The sequence below is a fragment of the Canis lupus genome, chromosome 6, assembly GCF_003254725.2.
Source record: "Canis lupus dingo isolate Sandy chromosome 6, ASM325472v2, whole genome shotgun sequence".
Lineage (NCBI taxonomy): Eukaryota > Metazoa > Chordata > Mammalia > Carnivora > Canidae > Canis > Canis lupus.
In genome coordinates this window covers 17739949-17764994 of record NC_064248.1, presented here as the reverse complement: position 1 = coordinate 17764994, position 25046 = coordinate 17739949, and the positions used below count along the sequence as shown (strand labels likewise).

Here is a 25046-nt window from a genome sequence, read left to right as displayed (position 1 = left end):
GGGAAGGGGAGAAGTGGAGTTAAGAAGGGAGGTTTCTGGTGAGTGAATTACCTATAGGACAAAAATCTAAGCTGGGCAAGATTGAAATGAAAGGGTGGGTGTCAAGGTTGAGAAGGTGGTTGGGGTCAAGGTCACTGAAGCCCTGAGTTGGAGAAATGGTTTGGGAAGGTGAGGCTTCAGAGATGGTATGTTACCAGTAAGGACAAGGTCAAGGAACGGCCATGGGAGCTGGATGCTGGGGGAAGGAACATACCCACCAAGTAGAGTCTTACTCCCCAGAGGCTCTTGGCCATGAGCAGTGCTAAGGCTACACACAAAGTTCTGCATCTGGCACCTGGCACATGCTCATGACCGCTCTTAAGGGAAGATGTAGGACCGTTAGTAGGAACCAGGGCTGGTGAGGCTGACTCACTTGCCTGTCTACTCAGAGCCCCCACCAGCCCTGGCCCCCCCACGTGCTGCGAGCTCACCAGTCAGCCCTCGGCCTCAAGCTCAGGCTTGAGTGGAGCCATCAGCCACATAAATGCAACTCAGCTCTCAGCTCGGAAAGAGACCAGGCTCATGGGGTCAGGCCCCCATCCATCAGGAAGAGGACTCAGACCCCAAAGCCAAGCATCAACCCTGTTCAGGAGGGGAAGTGCTCCTGAGCTCTTTCATGGACAGAAGACATCAGAGAAGTGGCCTTCTCCAGCCATCCAGAATGGAAAGCAAGCTTCTGTCTCCTTTATACCTCCAGTATCTTCTTACTTTGCTATAGACCTGGTACCCACAGCTCCACCTGGGCAAAGGGCTGGTGCACCATGCAGCCTCCCCTTACGGAAGAGGATTTGAAACTGCCTGGGATCCGTCCCCAAGAAAGGGCTCTGTGATGGTTGTGGGGGGTTGTGTGTGGGGGGGGGCGGGTGGAAGGAGAGAACTCCTCTCTCTGCTCCTGAAGAGCCCTTCCAGAAACCCAGGGAGGCACTGGTTCCTGTGGCCCCTGGGCAGGATCCAGACATCCCCTGAAGTGGGACGAGTGCACAGGCCATGCTACCAGCAGGTGGCGCCAGAGAGCGCCTCCCAAGTGCTGCAGGAGGGAAGCCGGGGTGGATGCTCCAGCAGCAGAGCGTTAGATTCCAGGACTGGCCAGATTTGCTCCTGGAGGACTTAGCTGAGAGAAGAGAAGATGTTGCTGGTACTGAAGCTAGCCCAGGGGGGCTGGCCAGGCAGGCGCCATTCTCTCCCCTGCAGTGTCCGCCCCCACCCCGGGGTCAGAGATAGCTGACTGCCAACAGACCCAACAGCGTGACTTCAGATGAGTCTTCTCCCTGTTTCCTCTCCACCCAACAGATGAGGATGGTCTCTAGCAGCTACCTGGAGATTTCAGGGGTATCCACTGAGCTCTCTCAGGATGAGCTTGAGGCCCAGCATTTAAATGCCCAGAAATGTTTTATTCATCAACGCAGTACGGATCTAAGGAACCACATGGTTGCTTCCAACAGCTTGAGGAGGGGAAGTGGAGCGGAGTACCAAGCCCTCCCGGGGGCCAGGCATGCCAGCTGCCTTTTGGGCTGGGTGCTGAGCCTCAGACCCTACACCCAGCAGACCCAAGGCTGTGTTGAAGAGGTTGATGGGAGTGGAGCCATCGGTGATGAGGGTTGATTTCAGGCCCAGGCTCTGAAGCAGTTTTACCTGGAGGAGCAAAAACGTACAGTCAAGGCCCTTGCCCCTTTCTCTTGTTTCCTTGGCCACTATCCCCCCATTGATCTGACACCAAACTGCCACTCAAGCCATCTTCACAAAATAGTCAGGGATAATAGGTGAGGATATAAGGGGAGCCTGAAGGGTTTTACCAGGAAGACCTGGCTACACCTGCATTGCCTTCAGCCGCTCACCATTCCATCCTTGGTGGCAGCCATCCCATCCTTTCTGTTCCTAAACACACTGAGTTTTGTTCTGTGTCTTTGCCCTTGGACCTTCTCCAGGAAGCTCCTGTCAATTCTACATCCTGTATCCCCTCCTCATAGCGACTCTTCCTAAGCCAACCTGCATCACCCTGCTCGACTTCCTTCAAAGCACTTGCCACAGTCCGGTGTCCCAGCGGGTCATCATCTGCACCAGGGGCTGAGGCCCCCTGGGAAGCTAGCATGGTGCCCACCAATCCCTCTGCCCCCAAGATCTTTCCAGATATGTCTACCGCCCTAGCTCTGCCTTCTTGGTTTCAAGTGTGGCCCTGAAACACATACTCCCCTGCTCCCACCACCACCACTCACCTGCATCTCTGGCCCAGCCACTGCAAGGTCCCTGATGGTGCTGGGGCCCAGGGCCTCAGTCATCTGTTTGAACTTCTTCACCTCCACCTCAGCCAGCTGCTGGGCCTTGCTCACCTCCAGTTCTAGCTGGGCCCGGGCGTAGACCAGTTCTAGCTCTCGCACTTTCTGTACCCGCTGGAGCTCAGCCTCCTGGAAGAGAGGAAAACATAGCATGCTTTCCATTGTGTGGCCCATGGGAACTGTCCAGCAAGTCACCCTAGCCAGCAAGCCTGAGGGAACAGAGCCCCCAAGGGATGGAATTGCAAGCTAATAGTCAATCAGGTGTGGATCCTGGCCAGGCTACCTTTTAAGCTAGTGACCTGTGGGAGTCCTTAGTCTAAGCCTTGGTTTCCCCATCTGTGATATGGAGATAATATTTATCCCCTTAGTGGGATTTCAAGAGTTAAATAGGACCACATGTATAAGATGCATCCAACACTTGGCACAAAGCTGGCCAATGTTTGTATGCATATCATACACAAGATGGATGTCCTAATGCTTGCCTGCTGGGGTGGGGGGGCGTGGAGATTAAGTGAATAGATAGAGGGCAAAGGACTTTATAAACCACAAAGTAGTTATAAAATAGTGCTTTACAGGGATGCCTGGGTGGCTTAGTGGTTAAATGTCTGACTCTTGATTTTGGCTCAGGTCATGATCTCCAGGTTGTGAGATCTAGCCCCGAGTCGGGAGAAGCTGGGAATGGAATCTGTTTAAGATTATCTCTCCTTCTGCTTCTGCCCCTCCCCTCCACCCTGGCTCCCACTCTCTAAATAAATAAGTAAATTAATTAATCAGGGCTTTATACTCTAATACCTGGCATCCTGCTCATATTCAAGGATTGGCATGATGGTGCCTCTTCCAGACCCCAAGGCTACATCCGCCCACAGGTATCGCCCCCCACTCACCGTCTCAATGGCCAAGGCCTCTGCTTTCAGCTTGGCCTGCAGCACGGAGCCTTCTCCCTCGATGCGCAGGGCCTCTGCACGGGACTCAGCCTCAGCCTTGGCAGTCCCTGTGCTCTCTACAGCAGTGCTGGGGGGGCAACAGAGTCAGGGGACACCCGGGAGAAACCTGCCCATGCCCTCCCCCAGCCTTGACTTATGTCGCAGCAGATGTCACACGCACCCTGTTCCATCCACCAGCTACTTTTCCAAGCTGGGCCTTGTTTGCCTCTGGTTTTCCACCCACCTCAGAGCCTCCAGCTCCAGGAGTTCCCTGCGAGCTTTTTCAGCTTCAGATTGGTCCAAGATCTTCTGCCTCTCAAGCCGGCCGCGGGCTTCTTGCTCAAGTCTCTGAGCCTCGTGCCTGGATAGGAGAGGGAACCAGGAAGATGCTGGTGAGAGGCCAGATCTTGACCAGGAAATCCAAGGGCAGGGACCACCAATCTGTCAGGGGCCCATGGAAAGCACTCAATATGCAAATGGAAGGACAGTGCCTGATTCCAGGCGCAGGGGAACGCAGTGTGACCCGGGGCCCCATGTTCACACAACTGACCTCCCAATCAGGAGGAACAAATGAACGGGGTTGATTTTAGACAGTGACAAGTTCCCTGAAAATGGATGATGAGGCACTGTGGCTGAGCAGAGAGGGCGCCACCTCAGTTGGGGAAGAAACAGGCTCTCCAAGGGGGGCAGCTTGGGGTTGAGGCTGGAGAAGCAGCCTGCCTGAAGCGTTTGGGGGAAGAGTATTCTGGGCAGAGGGAACGGCCAGTGCAGAAGGTCCTATGGCATGAGCCCAGCTGTGCCGCAGTGGGGCAGAAAGCAGCTAGTGGGATCGGAGCACATGAGCCTGGGGAGAGTCTGGAAGGGGTGGGGAGGGAGGCGGGGGGATCAATCCCTGGGTGCCTGGAAGGCTACAGCAACAAGTTTGGGTTCTAGCACAAGCAAGGGAAGATGCCACAGGAGCAAGAGAGCACCCAGTTGTACTTTGAGTGGGCCATCCATTCTGCTGGCTAAGGGTGACACCAGGCTGACCACAGGGTCCCCCTGACAGTGGGCTGAGGGAAGGACACTGGAAAGCTCTGGCCCACAGTGGGCACTGTGGTGGCAGGGGCCCCCCACCCAAGACCTCACTCACTTGGCTGCAGCCTCCTGGGAGTTGGTGGTGATCTCAATGGCCAGCTGGACACTGCGCTGTAGGGCATCCCGGGTCCTCTGGTCCACAGGCTCCACTGACTGCACGTCCACACTGCTGACCACTAGTCCATTTTGGGGGAAGATGGCCCGGTCCCGGGGCTGGGGCAGGGCCTTGCTGTCGAGTATCTTGATTTCTGGAGTCTCAAAGCCAAAGACAGCCATGCGAATGATGCGGGCGGAGTTCTTATGGAAGTCATCAAAGGTGACAGATGCCACAGCACCCCGCACCCGGGACGCGATGGCTTTGCAGGCATCACCCACGAAGTCAGGCACTGAGAAAAGCTTGGCTGCCTCCTTGGGGTCCTTCCGGTCACTCAGCTCGAAATGCCTGTGAGCAAAGAGGCCCAGAACAGGGAAGCTATTTTCCTCCAGGACACAGCAACTTCCTCGTGTTTGGAAAGGACTGCGACACAAACCCTCCATTACTGGCCAGGGTCTGTCTCTCTTAACAGTGAGTGAGAATTAGCGCCCAGGTGATGTCCCATTTAATTCTCTTGGTCACCGTATGAGGTGGGGATGAGTGTTACCCCCTTCTGCAGAGAAGTAAGAGGCCCAGGAGGTTAAGGGACAGGCCTGAAGTAGCAGAAGATGTAGCCAACTGGAAAGATGAATCAGGCAGCATGGCTGAGTAGATTTATGCTCTAAGGTACCACGCTGTCGTGCCCCCTAAGACGTCAGCGTCCATCTGCCTCCGTCATGGTCCTGGCCACTCAGCCAAGAGGTGGGTGTGGTGGAGCATAGCTTCTGGATGGGACTCCTTTCCCTCAGCTCCAGGTACTGCCATTCCAGCTCTAACTATGTACACGGCCCCGTTCTAATCCTCAACGCACACTTTCAACAGCCCTGTGAGGTTGATGGTTGCCATTCTCATTTTACAGATTGGGAAACTGAGGAAAGCATTGAGTCTGTCGCCCAGATCCACAGCAAGCACACAGCAGGGCCGGGATCCAGACAGGGAGCCCTAGAGCATGTGCTGGTGACACCTGCCTGCACACTCCCACTCCTACCGGGTGTGTCCCACTGACATTTTTATAACCATTCAGTTATGTGGCTGACTGAACACATGGGAAGTTTAGCTGGGGAGTTTCCTCCGACCACATCCACCAAATCCTGCTCCTGGGGAGCAGGGGAGTCTGCATCTTCCCATCACCCGACTTGGGCATCACCGGATTTCCTTCTCAGTCATGACACAGAGTCAGGTATCCTGCCCCCACTCAGCCTGGCACCTTGGGAGGCATCGTCTGTCCCCATGATTCCCCTAGGGTTGGGCCTGCAGCAGCCCCCCCCTCCCCTCACCAGTTGTAGGCAAGCTGCAGCTGCAGCCTGGCATGGTCTGCCGTTTCGATGGTGATGACATCTGTGAAGAAGTCCGGCCCGAGCAGCAGGCAGAGTGCACGGCGTGCATGGGGACGTTTGGGCCTCCCAGCCGAGAGGGACAACACGGTGAACTGCTCTTCGGGACCCAGTGACACCAGCTCAGGCCCAAAGACCACACTGCAGAGGGATCCAGGAATCAGATACATAGAGAACCCTTCCCACCTCACCACCCTCAATGGCTGGTCCCTCAATCCCCAGTGGCCCCTACCTCCCTACCTCACTCCCCCCTTGTCACCTTTCCATCACCTGTTCCCTCCTCACCCCAATCCCCCCCCCACTAGGTAGCCCCTCACCGAGCTCTCTTCTCTCTGTAGTCATACACCTGCACGGCTGCGTTGTGAGGGACCCGGTAGCTAACCACACGGGTCTTGTTCCGGACAACGGAGGGCTGAGGGGTCTTGGACATCTCCTTCTCTCCCCTGTCTGCCAGAGGGTCCTGCCCCTTGCTCAGCAGCTCCTCCACCCCAGGGGGCAGCTCTTTCTCCCATAGGACTTCATCCTGGGTCAGCATGTAGGTGCTTCCAATCACAGCACGTACCTTGAGAGAAGAGGACAAGGAGGGACATCAGTTGGGAAGGTAAAAGGGAGAAGGACCCAGCCAACAGTCCTGAAACAGCTGGCCTGGGGGTCAGACAGTGCTGTGGTTGGGCACGGTCCCTGGGATGGGGCTGCATCCACAGGCAGCACCTGTTGGCTCCAGCATGGCTTTAGGCCCCCATCCGCAAAACGGACCTGACACTGGCTGCCTCACATTGAGGAATGAATGACCTCTCCCATATTTAGTGCTGAGAACCTGGCATGTGGTAAGGGTTCAATATTATTTCTTCTGGAATGTTCCTTCTTGGGGTAGCTTGGAGAACATCGTAGGGACAGATGCAGTCAATCCTAGGAAATAGGGAATATCCACCAACATTTCCTAGGATTCTGAGCTCTACTTCTAGGTTGGATTTTTTTTTTTTTTGTAAGATTTTATTTTATTTTGAAAGAGCTAGAGTGAGCAAGCAAGCATGAGTGAGGGGGAGGGGAAGAGGGAGAGGTAGAAGATTCTCTGCTGAGCAGGGAGCCCAATGTGGGGCTCGATCCCAGAACCCTGGGATCATGATCTGAAGGCAGATGCTTCACTGACTGAGCCATCCAGGTGCCCCTCTAGTGTGGAGTCTTAGAAGTCAGAGATGTTTTCCTAGATCAAACCATGGTCAAGTCTTCAGATGAGGGGGCAAAGAGGAAGGATTCCACCAGGATAAAGGCATGGGGGAAGAGGTTGGTTCTTGCTGTTCCCAGGCCACTCCCCAGTCAGACCTTTATGCTGGGGCCAGTCAGAGGCCCCATCCTAAAACCTGGCTCATCTCCCTTGGGGGTTTCTCAAATTTAAAGTTAGCTATTTAGGGATCCCTGGGTGGCACAGCGGTTTGGCGCCTGCCTTTGGCCCAGGGCGCGATCCTGGAGATCCGGGATCGAATCCCACATCGGGCTCCCAATGCATGGAGCCTGCTTCTCCCTCTGCCTGTGTCTCTGCCTCTCTCTCTCTCTCTCTCTCTCTGTGTGACTATCATAAATAAATAAAAATTTTTAAATAATAAAATAAAGTTAGCTATTTAATGGGCCGCCTGGGTGGCTCAGTCAGTTAAGTCTCTGACTCTTGATTTCAGCTCAGGTCATGATCTCAGGGTTATGAGATTAAGCCCTGCGTGGGGGCTCTGCGCTGGGCATGGAGTCTGTTTATTTCCCTCTGTCCCTCTCCCCACTCCCTCTCTAAAAAGAAAACGTTAGTGAGTTAGCTATTTAAGACAAAGGGAAGGCAAATACTCCCCAGAATGTCCTTATACCTAGTAGCCAGCCAGCTCAGATGCCACCATCAAGGCTGTTGAAGTCCCCTCCCCTGTCTCCACCCTGCACCTCTCCCTGTCAGCCCCAAGCAAGCTACCACCATGGCCACACAGCGGTGATGGGGCCCATCCCTTAACCATTACCCTTCCGGTCTTGACATCCTGCACGTAGATGCCCTCATTCTCGTCCAGAGGGATGGCTTGACGCTCTTCCACCACCTCCACCTTGGCAGAGGGCACGTACTCCAGGGGCCCACGGATGAGCCAGTGGTCCCCGGCCTGGTGTGCAACCTTCTCTCCTTCTTCTCCCTCCTCCAGGGGCTGCAAGGCCCTCAGCAGCAGCCCCTGTTGCTCTGACAGCACATACACATCCTGGATGCCTCGTTCCAGTCTCTCTCCAGGCTGGAGGAAAAAGGACTTCTCGCCCTAATGGGGAGTCACGGGGTTAGGAGCAGTCGCCACCCAGGGTTGTTCCTTGGATGGTCCCTCTTCTGGTTCCTGTGGCCACAGGCTTGTTTTGAGAACAGGAGCCCAAGAAGCACCCTCCCCACACTCCCGCTGTGAAGTATCATCTGGATCATGAGGCTCTCGGCAAATGCCTACATACTTCATCTGGTCGAACCTGCCCTTGATAAATTCTGTAAACCGTCAAGACCTGAACCCTCACAATCTCAACAGCTAAGCATGAATCTCTTGTTGCTCTTCATTTCTCTCATGCCTTGTTTTCTTGGGATGGTATAGTCTGGGTGTTGGGAGACTGTTGTTGGGTCAAATCTGGCCTTTTTTTTAAACTATATATTTGAGATATAATTTGTATACCAAAAAAATTGTCCATTTAAAGTATACAATTCAAAAATAAATAAATAAATAAAAATAAAGTATGCAATTCAGCTCAGTAAGTGGAGCGTGCACCTCTTGATCTTGGGGTTGTGAGTCGAGCCCCATGTTGGATGTAGAGAGGATTTAAAAATAAAATCTTAAAAATAAGTAAATGAAATCAAGTATATAGTTCAGTTGTTCTGAGACATCCATAGAGCTGTCCATTCATGATGATGATCTAACTCCAAGGCATTTTCATCATCCTGAAAATCTGTGTATTCAACAGCAGCTAATGTCCATCTATCCCTACCTGCTGTAACCACTAATCTGTTTTCTATTGCTATGGATTTACCCATTAGGGACATTTTGTATAAATGGAATCATACAATATATGGTCTTTTGTGTGGCTTCTTGCTTAGCATGATATTTGTTTATCCATGTTGTAGGTGTTAGTACATGCTGATCATTAGTACACAAGCATCAGTACACATTCTTTATATAATTGAAGGATATTCCACTGTGTGGATATGCCATACAATTTGTTATCCATTCATCCACTGATAGATATTTGGGCTGTTTCTGGAAGCAAAGTGTTACAGGAACACAGAGGCACTCGTTCATTTACAAGCTGTCTATGCTCTTGCTCCAACGGCACAGTTGAGTGGTTGCAACAGAAGCTATTACCACTCACAAAGCCCAAAATATCTGCGATCTGGCCCTTCACAGAAAAGTGTGCCAATCCCTGGCAGGCCAGCATATAGTTGAGAGAAGGGTAAGGTAGGGAGTGGGGAGAAGCATAAACCAGGAGATTTGTTTTATGCAGGATGATGACAAAGTTTTCAGGACGGCAGGTACAGATGGGGCTGGGGAGGTGCTCCCAGGAGAGACCGTGTGTGAACTGAGGTTGGGGGCCACCAGGAAGACTGATGGGACAGTGTCTCAAAAGACAAGAGCTAGGGGATCCCTGGGTGGCTTAGCGGTTTAGCGCCTGCCATCAACCCAGGGCGTGATCCTGGAGACCCGGGATCAAGTCCCGCACTGGGCTCCTTGCATGGAGCCTGCTTCTCCCTCTGCCTGTGTCTCTGCCTCTCTCTCTCTCTCACACACATAAATAAATAAAAAATCTTTAAAATAAAGAGCTAGGTGTGCAAAGGCACAGAGGGAGCCATAATAAGCTCAATGCTTCTAGAATGTGTATCTGGGGTGGGAGGAGGGAAGGGAGTGGTCTAAGGGCCTGCTGCCACTCAGGGCCATTCACCCTCCCAGGAGAGCTGGAGGCATTTACCTTGACCACACGCTTTTGCCCGAGCTGGTTCTTGCCATCTGGTCCGACAGGGTCGAGAATCACACAGTAGTTGTGAGAGCCCAAGGTGGTGATGGGCACGATCCCCAGCACCTCCTCGTAGACATCTGGCACATGGGCCTCTGTGTCCTGCACAGTCACCAGCCACTCCTCCCCAGTGCGGCGGGTCACTCCTCTCAAGTCTCGGAAGTTCTGCCTCGCCCGCAGGTGCAGGGCCGTCTGGAGGGCAACATGGCAAGGAGCTGGGCCACTTGAGGAAATCGACCTCTAGTTTCCTCTGGGGATCTGGGTGGCCACTCTGCTGGCCACTGAGTGCTTTCAGGCCTGAATGCCAGTCTCCACCAACACAGGAGGACCTTTAACCCTCTCAGAGGACCCAGGATATTCCTCAGGTATCCAACCTCTGCATTTTTCTTTGAGTGGACTCAAATATTGCCTCTCTTCTACTGTCCTGTCCTCTGCCACTAGGAGTGATCCCTAAGGGATCCAGGGTCCCTTAACCCCCCCAGAGCACAGACCTTTTCTGTGAGGATCACAGCTTCCACCAAATCCAGAACTTCCTCAAACACTGCCGGGAGATATGCACCCACGGAGCGGACCAGCCATTCTTCTCCTGGGCCAAAGGTGGAGAGGTGAGGGTCAAAGTTCACCCAGCCTGCTCCCCAGTGGCTGTCCCTTCCCGCACCCTAAACAACAGGGCACCCCCAAGGCTCTGCAAGCTAGGAGAGGTCACTGTGCTCAGGCTCAAGGGCCTGACGGTAGGCCATGTGTTAATTTTTACTGAGGCCAGAGAAAAAAAACAACCCCTAACCAGGACAGTAAGAAAAGTCATCCAAGTGCTCAAGCTGCTACCACACCTTCTCTGAGCTCCAAAGACCAACTTTTCTCTTCTCCTGAAGTGGGCAGAACTGCCTCTAGGAGAGTTGTAGATTTTGTCTGGCTTATCAGAGAAGCAAGAGTGCCTGGGTACTGGCCTTGCCCTTGCTCATCATAAATCCCAGCAAGTGACCTCACATCTGTGCCTCAGTTAGGTCATCTGGAGAGTGAGAACTGTAGCACCTCTAGGTTGAGGACAAAGTAAGTCCCATCTGTAAAGCATTTTAAGCCATACCTGGCACAGAGGGAGTACTGCATTTGTTAAGTACACATATCGCATTTGTCCAGTACGATTGCTAACTATATGCGAACATCTACTTTGCTGATCTAGAAACAGTTACGACTGCTGTCCCTGGCTCATGGTAAAAGGAGTGGGGTGTGGAGGTGGAAGGAGGAAAAAGCCATGTCAATACATTCATGACAACAGGGTCAGGTAGAGGCTGCATGAGGCTGGAGTGGGATGCGAAGCAGTGGGCAGCCTCCAAAAGCTTATGATACCAGGGAAGCACTTCCTCACAGGCTGCATGCAAGTGGCTGTCCCCAACCCTGCAGGCAAGGTACAGCCTGCTCAGCCCCATCAGCACCCCTTCTCAGCCCCACCTGTCACCCTCTCCTTGCCGTCCCGGTCGCAGCACTCCTTGCGGGCCCTCAGCCGCAGGGCCTGGTTCTGCCTTATGACTGTGGCCTGAATGATCTCCAGGACCTCCACCTCCTTCTGGGGGATATACGTGCCTGGGGAGGGAAGAGATGGCAGAGGTTAAAGACCAGAGCCTTAAGGGAAGGGCAGGGAGTCTCTGACCCTGACTCCAGCCAATGGAAGGAACTTACCAGGTCCTTCAAATAGCCACTCATCTCCTGCCACCACCTTCTCTCCATTCTTATCCTCAAAATCCAGCAACGCTTTAAGGTGGAGGGCAGTGTTGGGAAGAACCACCTGCAGTGGGGTAATGTCCTAACAGGGGAAGAAGGGAAGTCATGGGACATTCAGTACTGTGACCCAAGAGTCAAACCCAATATCTTGGAGGTCGGAGTCCACAGCATCAGTCTTTACATGTTCCCAGATAAGCCTCCACATGGAATGTACAAGGCAGAGGTTAAGTCCCAAAGCCATCTGATCTGAAGAACTAAGACAGTTGACAGGGCAAGTGGACTCCACTGCCAGTGAGCCAAGGACACACATTCCTCTGCAGGAAGTGCTTGGAAATGGTTCTGACCTAGAAGTCTAGGCAGGAAACTGGGCAACCCCTCAAGGCCTCATGTGCACCAGGGCCCTCTACGAAATGTAAGGAAGTGGGAGGTGTGAACAACCTTAACAGGCATGCTTTGGACACAGGCTTTTGTTTTCAAGGTTGTTTCATGGTCACAAGACAGCTGCTGTACTACAGCCATTACATTTCCCTTCATCAGGGAGGGGAACCTGGCAACAAGTATCCAAACCTTTTAGGAGTTCATAGAAATGTTTCCACGAGTAGGACTTCACTTGGTCTTTGATCTGAGGGAGCAGGAAAGCAAGCAAAGAGAGGCTCATAGAGGCTAAGAGACCTGCCCAAGGTCACACAACTAGTAAGGAACAGGAATCAGGACCTGAACCACAGTCTTTTAAGAAGCCCACCTGCCACTCCTTACTCCGATCAGAGTAGCAGGGGTGGGGGTGGTCATATAACACCACTCTCCCCACTCCCACACGCAAGGTTGGAGGGAGACAGAGTTGGAGGTTCACTGTGCCAGCAAAGCCCTCCCTTGTGCACCTTCAGTGTACACAGCACCCGGCGGGTTGTGGTGGGGGCAGGCTAGCCCCAGCTTCATGGATTGCAAGTTCCAGCAGGTGATAAGACAGATACAGCCCCTTCTCTGCAAGCAGACCATGGACAGTGTCAAGGGAACCAGGTTGCAAAAGTTCAAAGAAGAGCTTGTTTCTGATGCAAAGGTGTGGGAGGAGGAAATGGTGAGCATTCTGGAAGGAGCACGGAGGCCAGTGGGTTTTTCACCTCCCACATCTACTCTATCATCACCTCCTACCTGCTCCAGCGAACGCTATAACTGCCTTTATCTATTGCTGCCATTCCCCTCACCTAAGCTACCATCTCTCACCTGAACAATGGAAAGATCTTCCTAATTGGTCTCCACCTGCCACTGCAGGCTTCCAGCTTGGGTGACTGGGTACCCAGAAGTATCATCATGTAAAATTGGGGATGTAGGAGAACAGATTTGAGGGCAGAATAGAAAGTAGCAGGTTTGGATGTCCAGTAGGAGGTTAAGCATCTGACTTTGGCTCAGGTCATAATCTCAGGGTCCTTGGATGTGGAGTCCAGCATCAGGCTCCCTCCCTGCTCAGTAGGGAGCCTGCTTCTCCCTCTCCCTTTGCCCCTCCCTCCCAACTCATGTACATTCTTTCTCAAATAAAATCTAAAAAAAAAAAAAATTAAAAAACCCCAACCCAGGGCAGCCTGGGTGGCTCAGCGGTTTAGCGCCGCCTTCAGCCCAGGGCACGATCCTAGAGACCCGGGATCGAGTCCCGCGTCAGGCTCCCTGCACAGAGCCTACTTCTCCCTCTGCCTGTGTCTCTGCCTCTCTCTCTCTCTGTTTCTCATGAATAAATAAATAAAGTAAAAAAAAAACAAAAAACAAAAAAACCCAACCCAGGGACAATCTGATAGCTCTTATGCAAATGGTTATAGTTCATATATAAATATATAATACATATTTTTATATTTCTTTTATATATATACATATATATTTTTTTACACATACTCTGCTAACGCATAAACACATATGGAAACACAGACCTTGAATGGATGACAGTAGATACTATCTGGAGAATGGAGACCAGAGATTGGTGGTGGAAGTCAGAACCTTACAGCCTTCTGAATTCATTTTTTTTAATTTTTTAATCTACAATGCAATATTGGTTTCTGGAATAGAATTCAGTGATTCATCCCTTATATACCAAATGTATTCTTTAGAATGAAAAGCTCACACAAGTAAGCCTTTAAGGGCAGAAAAGGATGGAAGAGGCAAAGCATGTTTATTGGTCAAGAGAAAGGCATCAGTAGTGGAGAAGTTAAAGACAGAGGAAGGAGAAGCTCTAAGAAGTGGGGGAGCAAGGTCTTAAGAGATAGAATGGGGGACACCTGGGTGGCTCAGTGGTTGAGCGAATGCCTTTGGCTTGGGGCGTGATCCCAGCCTAGGGATTGAATCCTGCATCATGGTCTCTGAGGGGAGCCTGCTTCTCCCTCTGTGTCTCTGCTTCTCTGTGTCTCTCATGAATAAATAAAAACTTAAAAGAGAGAGAGAGAGAGAGAGAGAGAGAGAGAGAAAGAATGATATTAACTTAACTAAGGAGGTGAAAGACCTATACTCTGAAAACTATAAAATACTGGTGAAAGAAACTGAAGATGACAAACAAATGGAAAGATATTCCACGCTCATGGATTGAAAGAAATATTGTTAAAATGTTTATGCTACCCAAAGCAATCTACAGATTTAATGCAATCCCTATCAAGATACCAACAGCATATTTCACAGAACTAGAACAATCCAAAAATTTTATGGAACTACAAAGAACCCTGAATAGCCCAAACAGTCTTGAAAAAGTAAAACAAAGCTGGAGGTGTCACCATTCCAGATTTCAAATTATGCTACAAGGGCTGTAGTGATCAAAACAGTATGGGACTGGCACAAAAACAAAACACATAGATCAATGGCCAGAATAGAGAGCCCAGAAATATAGCCACAGTTTTATTGCCAATTAATCTTCAACAAAGGAGGCAAGAATATGCAATGGGAAAAAGTCTCTTCAACAAATGGTATTGGGAAAACTAGATAGTTACATGCAAAAGATGAAACTGGACTACTTTCTTATACCAGGCACAAAAATTAATTTAAAATGGATTAAGGATCTAAATGTGAGACCTGAAACCATACAACCCTACAAGAGAGCACAGGCAATAATGTCTCTGACATCGGCTGTAGCAACATTTTTCTAGATAGGTCTTCTGAAGCAAGAGAAAAAAACAAAACAAAAAAAAAGCACAAATAATCTATTGAGACTATATCAAAATAAAAAGCTTCTGCATAGCAAAGGAAACAAAACTAAAAGACAACCTACTGAATGGGAGAAGATATTTGCAAATAACATATCCGACATTCAAAATATATAAAGAACTTATACACAACTCAACACCAAAAAGTAATTCCATTAAAAATGGGCAGAAGACATTTCTCCAAAGACACCTAGATGGCCAACAGACACATGAAAAGATGCTCAACATGACTCATCATCAGGGAAACGCAAATCAAAACCACAATGAGATATCACTTCACATCTGTCAGAACGGCTAAAAGAAAAAACACAGGAAACAATAAGTGTTGGCGAAGATGTGGAGAAAAAGGAACTCTTGTGCACTGTTGGTGAAAACAGAAACTGGTGCTGCCACTCTGGAAAACAGTATGGAAGGTCCTCAAAAAATAAAAAATAGAACTCCCTTACTATCCAATAATCACACTCCTGGGTATTTACCCAAAGAATAGGAGCACACTCATTTGAAAGGATATGTGCACTCCAATGTTTATTGGAGCATAAATATTACTAGCCAGTAAATTAAACTAGCTAGTAAATTATTTACTAGCCAGATTATGGAGGCAGCTCAAGTGTCCATCAATAAAGGAATGGATAAAGAAGATATTAAAAAAAAAAGATGTGATACATATATACAATGGAATATTACTCAGCCATTAAAAAAGAATGAAATCTTGCCATTTACAAAAAAAAAAAAGAGAAAGAAATCTTGCCATTTGCAATGATGTGGATGGATCTAGAGAAGATAATGCTAAGCAAAATAAGTCAGAGAAAGGTAAACAACCTAGGATTTCACTCATATGTGGAATTTAAGAAATAAATTAATAAAGGGGGGGGAGACAAAGCAAGAAACAGACTCTTAACTATAGAGAACTGATAATTACCAGAAAGGGAACGGTAGTGGGGTGGGGGAAATAGGTGAGGGGTTAAGAGTGCATTTACTGTGATGAACACTGAGTCTGGCATGGAATTGTTGAACCACTATATAATGTACTATTGTCTGTTAATTACATTGGGATTAAAATAAAAGAGAGAGGGAGATACAGAATGATGAGCTGGGTTCCCAGGCCCACCTGACAGAGGCTCCAGCAGGTAGAGAGGAGAAAAAAGTAGATCTAAAGTAAGGGAAGGGGACACAGACCAGATGCTGCCAGATGGCATTGACTTCTAAGCACATGATGAATTTTTTCAAGAGTGAGAAGATAGGAAATAGGAGGAGAGTGCTGTGATAAGTATTTAGAGGCATGCAGAGAGAAGTGGAGAGAAAGCTGGCTAGGAAGGAAGAGAACCACTGAAGGTGGGGGGAGCGGGGCTTGGGTTGGGATGAACTGCTGAACCCATCAACTACATGTCTGCTGCCCATTGTCTTGATGGATCCATGTCCATAGCTAGGAGACCCCCCCCCCCCACCGAGTGTGAGGACAGGACAGGGGAGGGTCCCACCAAGCCAGGACTGGGTTCTGCCACAGGTTCTTGCACACAAGTGTTAAAATGACAAGCTTGGGACACCTGGGTGGCTCAGCAGTTGGGCATCTGCCCTCGGCTCTGCGTGATTCCGGAATCCTGGGACTGAGTCCCACATCGGACTCCCTGCATGGAGCCTGTTTCTCCCTCTGCCTGTCTCTGTGTCTCTCATAAACAGACAAATAAAATCTTAAAAAATAAAATAAAATAAAATGACACGCTCCAGTTGGAGTAGGAAAGAGATCAGGAAGCAAATCTAAGGGACAGAAGAGAGAATGAAAAGCCCTGAAAGGGGCAGCCCAGGTGGATCAGCGGTTTAGTGCCACCTTCAGTCCAGGGCGTGATCCCGGAATCCTGGAATCGAGTCCCACATTGGGCTCCCTGCATGGAGACTGCTTCTCCCTCTGCCTGTGTCTCTGCCTCTCTCTCTCTCTCTCATGAATAAATAAATAAAATCTTTAAAGGAAAAAAAAAAAAAAAAAAAAAAGACAGGCCATGATGACCCAGGAGGCCTAGGAAAGGGAGGCTGATGGTGAAGAGGGTGGGGTTGAATTCCCAAGGTGGGCAGGTGGGAGAATAAGCAAGCCCAGAGTGCACATGGCCCCCAAGAAGGGGCTGAAGCAGAACGGGAGAGGCAAAGATCCAAGTCGGGCAAGAAGGCGAAGTCATCGACAGGGTCATCACAAGGACATCTGTGAGGCTCCCCGGAGTCTACAGGGGAGGAGGAAGGAGGGACGCTTGAGCCACACACCACTGCAGTGAAGACCAGGAAAGAAGCCATATGGGCAGAGAGGGGCAAGAGTGGGGGTGGTGGGTAGAAAGGGAGGGTCTCCATGGCACTGAGCTCTGAGGAGGGAGAGGTCCTGCCCTCCTGGCCCAGATGATGTGAGGTGTGAAAGAATGAGTGGCAGGGGGCTGGGGCTCCTAGGGAGCTTTAGGCACTGGTGCCTGATGACTCCCCCACACTCCCATACACACTGCTCCCCACCCAGAGAGGAACTGAACAGACCTGAGGTAGAACCTGGGCATGGAGGATTTTTAGCTTTCGACAGTTTCAGACATACACAGAAGTTGCTAGAATAGTACAAAGAATTCCCGGAGGCTCCTCACTCAGATTCCTCAAGGGTTAACATTCTAATTACCCATCAGCCCTCCCTATCTCTGCTGCACATACTCCTCTCCCAAAGTGGCCACCGCTAAGTGGGCAAGAAGGTCTCAAAGCTCCCTGGCTCGTGCCGTGAGGCTTCCGGGATCACAGGTGAGTAGAGGAAGCCAGAGTAAGCCAGGATACAATGGCCAGGAGGTGAAAGCAGGACCGTTAAGGACATAAAGGCAGATGCCCACTTGCGTGGGCCCAGGGCCTAAGGGTGACACAGACAAGGGCTCAACCAGAAGCGCAGGCCTGAGATGTGGTTCTGTGGCATAGTCACATCGGGTCCACTATTATCGTCACTGGCCACCAGTGTCACACTGTTTGAGTGAATGAAATGCTCACTCTCGGCAAAGTCATTTAACACCAGACTGGTCAGGACCTTCTAGCAGGCTCTGGAGACTGGGAGGCCAGGTTGGGAGAATGGGCTGACAGCTCTCAAACGGAGGCAAGTCTGTCATGGGCATGTGAGGAGGAAGGGGAGGATGGTTAGAGATGAGTGGAGGAAGCAAGAATTCTGTCCTTGGTGAGAACCACCAAATGCCACCCCCGCCTCCGCCCCCTCCAGTCTGATTCTCTGTGGGAGGTAGAGAGCCCTAGGACAAGGGGGCAGTACAGGTTGGAGGTTACGGAGGAAGCAAGCTAGGTACCTTCTCCAGCACCTCCCCCGGGTACAGAGGGAAGGGGTCCTGGGTCAGCCGGATCTCTAGGTCAGCATGGCGTAGCCGTACTTGCCCTGTAACATCGAACAGCACTGAGCCCTGAGGATCCCGGGACACAGGGTTGGCCACTGTGCAGTAGTGGCGTGGAGGGACAGTCACCATGCGCATGGGGGCAAACAGGACCCTGTTGGGGGTGAGAGACAGTGTGAGAACCCCAGGGGATCCCTGTCCCCACTCCTGGAGGGGACAGTGAATGGGATAGAAAGCTCCCCATCACTCAACCCCGGGCTAATCCTGCCTGGAAACAGGATGGAGATGGACAATCATGCCAGCCAGACTAAGGGGCACCCCATGGCCCAGTCCCGACACCAACCTCTCGTTGTCCTGCCGGATGTAAGTCTTTGGCCCGACCTCCACACGGGACACATTGCTGTTCTGGTCCAACACGTGGATATAGTGGTATGGGGGGATGCGTATGATGGACTCTTCAGTTGCCATGGTGACTTCTGAGGCCAGACCAGCAGAGTGACAGACAGGTAGGGAGCAGATACAGCAACATGAGTACAGGGGGCCTAGCAATCAGCTGGATTAGAAACACCAAACTATTCTAGTCCTTTCCTCCCCAGCAGTCTCTGGTCAGTTGCCACTCTTGGTTTCCTGCTGCTGTGGGTAGGGGTGGTGGGTGGGAAGGGAATAAGTGAGTACATATCCCAGCCCCCCCCCCCCCCAACCTACCTGCTTCTAAATCCTGGGTGGTTCCACTCCATGCTTGGCCTGTTCAGGAAGATGGCACCTCTTCCCTAAACTCCATCCCTGCCCCCAGCATGCCTTGGACCTTGGACAACACAGCCCTTGGCATCACACAAAGGGAATCAAGTTTGTTAGGGGACCCAAAGCCTTGTCCTCTGAGACTTTGGTCAGACATTTTCGAAGCCACCACCAGAAAGGATTGACACCTCATCTACCCCACCATTCATCCAACTTCAGACTGGAGTGAAAAAAGGGGAAGCGAGGAGGGAGTGGCTTGCCACAGGAAAAATAGGCAGAAACCACATAAATTAGAGAGCCAAGGCAAGGCCCAAGAGTTTTACTTGATCTATACAATCTGTAAAATCTCAATTTTTAGTTTAGCAATCACAAACTCCTGATCGCTACTTCTCTTGATGGATTAGGGGCCACGCCCTATGTTCCCACCTAGCAAAATTGGGTAGAGCCAAGTCACAGCAGCTCCCTTTGGATGGGACACAAGCTTTCCTATTTACCACACTTCCCACCTATAGTCCCTGTCATCTTGTACCTGGGCCACTGTACTATGTCACCTGCCTGGCTCCTGCTTAACACCCTCTCAGCATCATCCAACAGAATTTTCTAAACCTGTGCTCTTTGGACTGGTCACACGCAGCTACTGAATACTAGAGCGGCACTAGAGTAACTTTAGAATATTAAGTTTTATTTAAGGTGGCCAAATATGGCTGCTTGATCCCAGATTACAGAGTGTGGCTCGAAATGGTTGAGTCCCAAATAGGGACTACGAATCATTCAGGGCCACACAGCAAATAAATGGTACTACTGGGATGGGAATCCTTTCTGGTGGCAGCACGGGACAGTGGTTAGGGGCACCGATTCAGCTAGAATGCCCAGGCTTACAGTTCCGATTTCCTGCCTTGTACAGTTTCCTTCACGTCTTACCTCATTTTGAAAGGTTACAGTTTTGACCTCTTTTCCTGGTACACATTTGACATCAAAGGAAAGTTCCTCTGCTATCTTGCAACTTTGTATGGGATTTGACCTTGATACTTTTCTGTGGCTCTCTTTTATGTGGAGTTAATTTCCCTTAACTTGTAGGAGTGGCTTTTCTAGCACCAGAGCTCCCTCTTCTGTTGTTTTGGGGTAGCATTTGAAAATACAGGGGCTGGCTTGCCAGTATGGGTTCTCCTCCCCACTCTTATCTGGACCTTCTGGTTCCTTCTGCTCTACTCTCCAGTCCTGCCCAGCTGTCTTCCAAAGTTGCTCCCTGCTGAAGCCCCTGAAGAGCCTCCAGGAACTGGGACTGCCTAGATCCCTTACTGGATGGGTCACCTGGTTGCCTTCCCTGTACCTGTTTCCCAGGCCTGTAAACTGGGAGTGGACAGGGCATCTAACAGAGTTATGAGGGCTGAGGTCATCGTAAAGTAGTTGGAACAGCCCGGCTCTTCGGAACCACTATGTGGCTCACTGCTGAGGCAGAAAGAGCCTGAGGCCCAACTCCTTTAATCAGCTAGGGGATGTGGCCTAGTACCAGAGGGGTCTTAACCCCCTCCTTGTTGACTGGTCAGAAGGATGGCAAGTCTTAGATCACCCCAGCTGTGGGGCTAGAAGAATAGCAAAGAAGGGGCATCTGATGGCCAAGTAAAGCCTTTTCCAGCTGCTCCTTTGCCAAGTTCTCTGCAGGGTGGAAGCCTAGCCAGGAAGCCAGATGGGGGAGAAGAAGGGCAAGGGCTATAAACGGAGGTTCGGACAGGGCTCCATGAGGCCCCCCAGGGAAGATTTGAACTCTAGAAGGCCATGCAGGGCTGGGAAGCAGGCCCCAGGAACAGCCTCCAATGACTCTTTTTTGGACTATCCCCTACTCCCTATGGCTGAGGCCTCTCTACCATCTGTCACCCCAGCTGGGCCCAGTCAGGGGGGTTGAGAGCCTCGCCCAGCTCAGTGAGTCAGCTGAGAATTATTCTGATAGCTGATCTGGCTGGGCTTCTGCCTTATTCCAAAGCCAAGCCCTTGTTTCAGTCCCAGGCCCATCTTAACCCCCTACCACCCACCCACCATGCCCTACAGCTGTGCCTCCCACCTAGCTCACCTGCTATTCACCCAAGAATGGACTCTGCTCTTTTCTGTCATCTCTAGAAGGAAGCCTCAATGTAAGGCCTCTCCAGGCAATCAGAGAACCCACTTGACTCAGGCAACATGTTTGTGACAAGTCCCAGATTTAGACTTTGTGGTTTACCAGATAACATGTACAGTTAGAACATTTTCTTTCCAATATATCGGGGCCCTCAAAGAACAATGGTTAAGGATTATGTTGATCTTTGGAAGTTACTGCTCAGCCCTTGGGGTTTGGCCCCAATATTCCAAATCCACCCATCTCTCCCCTCCAGTACCAGCTTCCTAGTCTGCTCTCTGGCTATATGCCCACCTTTGCCTGATCACACTGCCCTCAAGGGTCATGGGGCTCTTGCAGGAGCCAGTCAATTTTTGCCCAAAACCTCAGACACTGCATCACACCCATGAAGAAAGGAAGAAAGTCACAGGTGGAAGGGCAGAGAATAACACAACCTAAAGGCAGAAGCTGGGTTCCTCCTCTAGTTAAGAGGCACTCTGGTCCAGCGTCTTGGCTCAGATAAACTTACACTATAGCAAAGCTTAATGAGATTCTTTGGTCACTCTTGGTCAGAGATCTTCAGAGTCAACCCTGAGGACCTGCCGCAGTGACTCAAATAGCAGATACCTATGTGACCAGCCTTACTACTGTGTCCTGGTCTGCAGTGAGCAGTGTTCACTTTGTGAGGGAGCTTCTTGGGCTGCACTCAAGAGCTGCTGAATCGGCTGGCATTTTAACTAGAGCCCTAGTGATTTGGGCGCATGTGAAAGTACCAGCAACACTGGCCTCAAGCAGCCACTCTCAGCCCTAGCTGCACTTGAGAATCACCTGGGGTCTTTGAAAAGCATTGATCTCTGGGGATTCTGACATCAGTGGCCTGAGATAGGGCACAAGCATTGCCTTTTTTCACCCCCTCCCAGTAGGGTCTACGCTCAGCATGGAGCCCAACACAGGGCTTAAACTCACCACCCTGAGATCAAGACCTGAGCTGAGATCAAGAGTTCAACGTAGGGGAGCTTGGGTGGCCCAATCAGTTAAGTAGCCAACTCCTGACTTAGGCTTAGGTCATGATCTCAGGGTCGTGAGATGGTACCCTGCATTGGGCTCAAAGCTCAGTGCAGTCTGCTTGGGACTGCCTCTCCCTCTGCCCCTCCGCTTGCACATGTGCTCTCTCTTGCTCTAAATAAAATATCTTTTAAAAAATAGAAAAAAAGGTTGAGGCTACACAGACTGAGCCATCCGGGCATCCTGACCATTACTATATTTAAAAGCTTCCCCACTAAATCTAATACACAGCAAGGACTGAACTCTCATTATCTTGGGCCACTTGCTAACTCTGAGCCGGAGTGTCCTAGACTGAGAAGTGGAAAGAAAAGGGACTATTTCCTGGGCTTGAAGAGATTAGTGGCCACAGGGTATCTCTAGTGCACAGGCTCAAAGTAGGGGGCTGGGAGGAAGGAGGGAGATTTAAAGACAAGCTCAGATTACAGACTGCTCCTCAAGGGCAGGGCATTTGGCATTTGGTTATTCACCTCCAGCCCAATCCACTGCCAGGCCCAGGGACCCCCTAGCCAATGCAAGTCCCCTGCCCCACGCAGCCTGAAGTTGGAGGGGAGGCCGGTGGCCCAGCCTGCCACTATCACCTCTATCAAACTCAGGTTTAGGGGTCCCTGGGTGACGCAGCGGTTTGGCGCCTGCCTTTGGCCCAGGGCACGATCCTGGAGACCCAGGATCGAATCCCACATCGGGCTCCCGGTGCATGCAGCCTGCTTCTCCCTCTGCCTGTGTCTCTGCCTCTCTTTCTCTCTGTAACTATCATAAATAAATAAAAATAAAAAAAAAACAAAAAAAAAACCCCTCAGGTTTAGGAAAATGCACGATGCCTAGCATAAACAAGGGCTCATTATTGCAGTTTCCCTGATTTTAAACATTCTAGACTTTGGGGAAGGCCAGAAGCCTTCACTATGCACAGATGTTTATACGCTGGTTTAGTTTAGGGAAATTATTTTCTGCTTTAGGGGACTTTTGAGAACTTGTCTCATACTGACCACAACTGTGTAAGAGCAAAGTTTTAGGAACTTTCCTTCCTAGGGAAGACTTATCTGAGCTCCAGTCCAACTACTTTGTGGGAGGAGCAGCTTGGTGGCCTCACTGGAGCCACAACACATCTGCCAGCTCAGAATGCTTCTTGTCCTATCTCCCGGACACTAATTAATGCTCATCACTGAAGGCAATGATTGCCTAGTTGAGAAGTGACCCAGGAACCAGGCTTCACAATTCCTGATCCAGATCAGTGTTTTCTAAGCTCACTCCATCATAAGACCCAGCTGAGAGCATTGCTCCTGTTCATGCGGATTCCCAGGCCTCACCCAGACCAGCTGAGTTTCCAGGAGGCTCCGGAACATGTATCTTTGGCAAGAGCCCCCAAATAACAGCTCCCACTTATTAAGGAATTAACCTGTGCTAGGTGTTGTGTGCCTTTTAACTCATTCATCTAATCCTCACAGGAACCTAGAAGTTAAGGAATTTTGCACAACGGTCAAAGGACAGGGTCAGAATCCTGTCTCTTACCCTACCTGCAGAGCTCCCAAACCAGGAAGTAGCCTGGCTTCTTGGCACAAAACAGGGACCTAAGACCAGGGAGGGAGTTGCGGGGGGCGGGGGGGGGGGGGGCTGCAGGTAGCCTCCAACAAACAAGGAGGCCCAAGTTCTTGGAGCCCGGGGTGGGGGTGGGGGGGTCAAGGGGCATCCACTCAAGGTGGCTCCTCTACCAGCTCCTGCCTCTGGAGAGCTGCCTCGCCCAGAAAGCTTCACCCCAGGTCAGGCCTGTGTGCCAAGGGCGGAAACAGGCAGGAGTTCCCAGGGAGCACACAGGCTGGCACCCCATGTAACAGAAGGCTTCCCCCTCACAATCCAGGGTCCCCCCAGGGCAAGGAGCAGACAACACAGGGACATCTGTCTCAACCCACTGTCTCCCACCCCTCCAGACTTCACTCAAGAAGAGCCAACCCTAAGATGTCCACAATCACAGACTGGCAAGCCCAAAGGAATTTTGGGTTCCTTCATTTCTCCCAAAGAGAAAAAGAGCCTTGCTCAACAACCAACCCCCACACCTTCTAGAAGTCCAGCCTACCTCAAATTGCTTTCCTAACCACTTCCCACATGGTCCCACATTGGCATAGCCTTTAGTGAGGCAATAGGAAAGCTTCATTTGGCAGAGATGAAGGATCCTGGGGGCAGGGGTAGGGAGAAATCACATTCTAAAAGCTCAAGAGAGGGATCCCGGGGTGGCTCAGCTGTTTAGCGCCTGCCTTTGGCCCAGGGCGTGGTCCTGGAGTCCGGGGATCGAGTCCCACGTCGGGCAACCTGCATGGAGCCTGCTTCTCCCTGTCTCTGCCTCTCACTGTCTCTCATGAACAAAAAAAAAAAAAAAAACTTTAAAAAATAAAGGCTCTAGAGGACAGGCCAGAGCCCAGGCCAGCCCCAAGGGGGAGCAGACAGCAGGGACCCAGGAGGGAGTATAAATGGACCCACTTTCCTCTGGCCCTTACTTCTGATGTGGGAGCCCCTGAAGTCGAGAGGCCTGAGATTTTGGGGGGTAGGGAGTGTTGGCAAGGTAACAAGTTGACCAACCTTTACTTTCAAAATACAGAAAAAAGAAAAAAAATCCAACAAGGAACGTAAGCCTCCACCCACCTTCTTCCTCCTCAGGGTCAGAGAGGTCTTACCTGCCCCGGCAGAAGCAAGCGGCCCTAGAAGGCAGGACCAGGCTCAGAGAGCCTGGAGGGACACAAGGCCCCACCACTGGTTTAGGGGTGTTTAGGACCAGTACGAAGTATACCCGGAAGGGTGTCCGCTGCCACAGATCCCTCAGATGGGGGAACTCCCTGGCCCAACCCCAGGGATCACTTCCTGACAGAGGAGGGCAAGCTTGGGGGTGGGGCTTGGCCATTTAAAGAGCCCTTGCAGCTGTTTGTCTCCTTTTTTTCCTATGGGCGGCTCCTCTGGCAGCTGAAGGCACTGCAGCCCTTTCAGCCCTCAGGAAGGTCCCGCCTCAGAGCCAGCTGGCAGCACTGGAACGAGAATTGGGGGCAGGTGCTGAGCTCATCTCTGTCCCATGTGGCTTTAATTTTCATTTCCCCACCTGAGTGACTAGGATCCTGATCCGGCTGCTCCAGAACTGGGTTCCTGCTGCAGCCCACCCTCTA

General features: G+C 51.0%; 1 protein-coding gene across 4 annotated transcripts; it reads right to left on the bottom strand.

Moving 5' to 3' along the window:
* Positions 1-1409: 1409 nt before the first annotated feature.
* Positions 1410-24913, bottom strand: LOC112640072 (major vault protein). Of its 4 annotated transcripts, none has more exons than XM_049110855.1 (16): positions 24567-24913; positions 18717-18832; positions 18355-18487; positions 17970-18165; positions 11456-11579; positions 11228-11359; positions 10270-10364; positions 9734-9970; positions 7774-8055; positions 6097-6341; positions 5723-5920; positions 4368-4754; positions 3480-3596; positions 3197-3323; positions 2253-2441; positions 1410-1671 (listed from the first exon to the last, which is right to left on the bottom strand). In XM_049110855.1, the coding sequence occupies exons 3-16, from the start codon at positions 18477-18479 to the stop codon at positions 1453-1455; spliced, it is 2673 nt and encodes an 890-aa protein (XP_048966812.1). In that variant the 5' UTR covers positions 18480-18487; positions 18717-18832; positions 24567-24913; the 3' UTR covers positions 1410-1452. The 4 variants fall into 4 exon arrangements, with proteins under 4 accessions (XP_048966812.1, XP_048966814.1, XP_025271599.1 ...); XM_049110857.1 differs by having other exon boundaries at positions 17970-18055; XM_025415814.3 differs by lacking the exon at positions 18717-18832.
* Positions 24914-25046: the final 133 nt, after the last annotated feature.

What these genes read in the sequence shown, in the direction of transcription:
- LOC112640072 (XM_049110855.1), bottom strand. Translation starts at nt 18,479, where the DNA reads ATGGCAACTGAAGAGTCCATCATACGCATCCCCCCATACCACTATATC. An exon ending in ATCCGGCAGGACAACGAGAG is followed by an intron (nt 18,166 to 18,354) that starts GTTGGTGTCGGG and finishes CACCCCCAACAG; the next exon opens with GGTCCTGTTTGCCCCCATGC. An exon ending in TACAGAGAGAAGAGAGCTCG is followed by an intron (nt 5,921 to 6,096) that starts GTGAGGGGCTAC and finishes ATCCCTCTGCAG; the next exon opens with TGTGGTCTTTGGGCCTGAGC.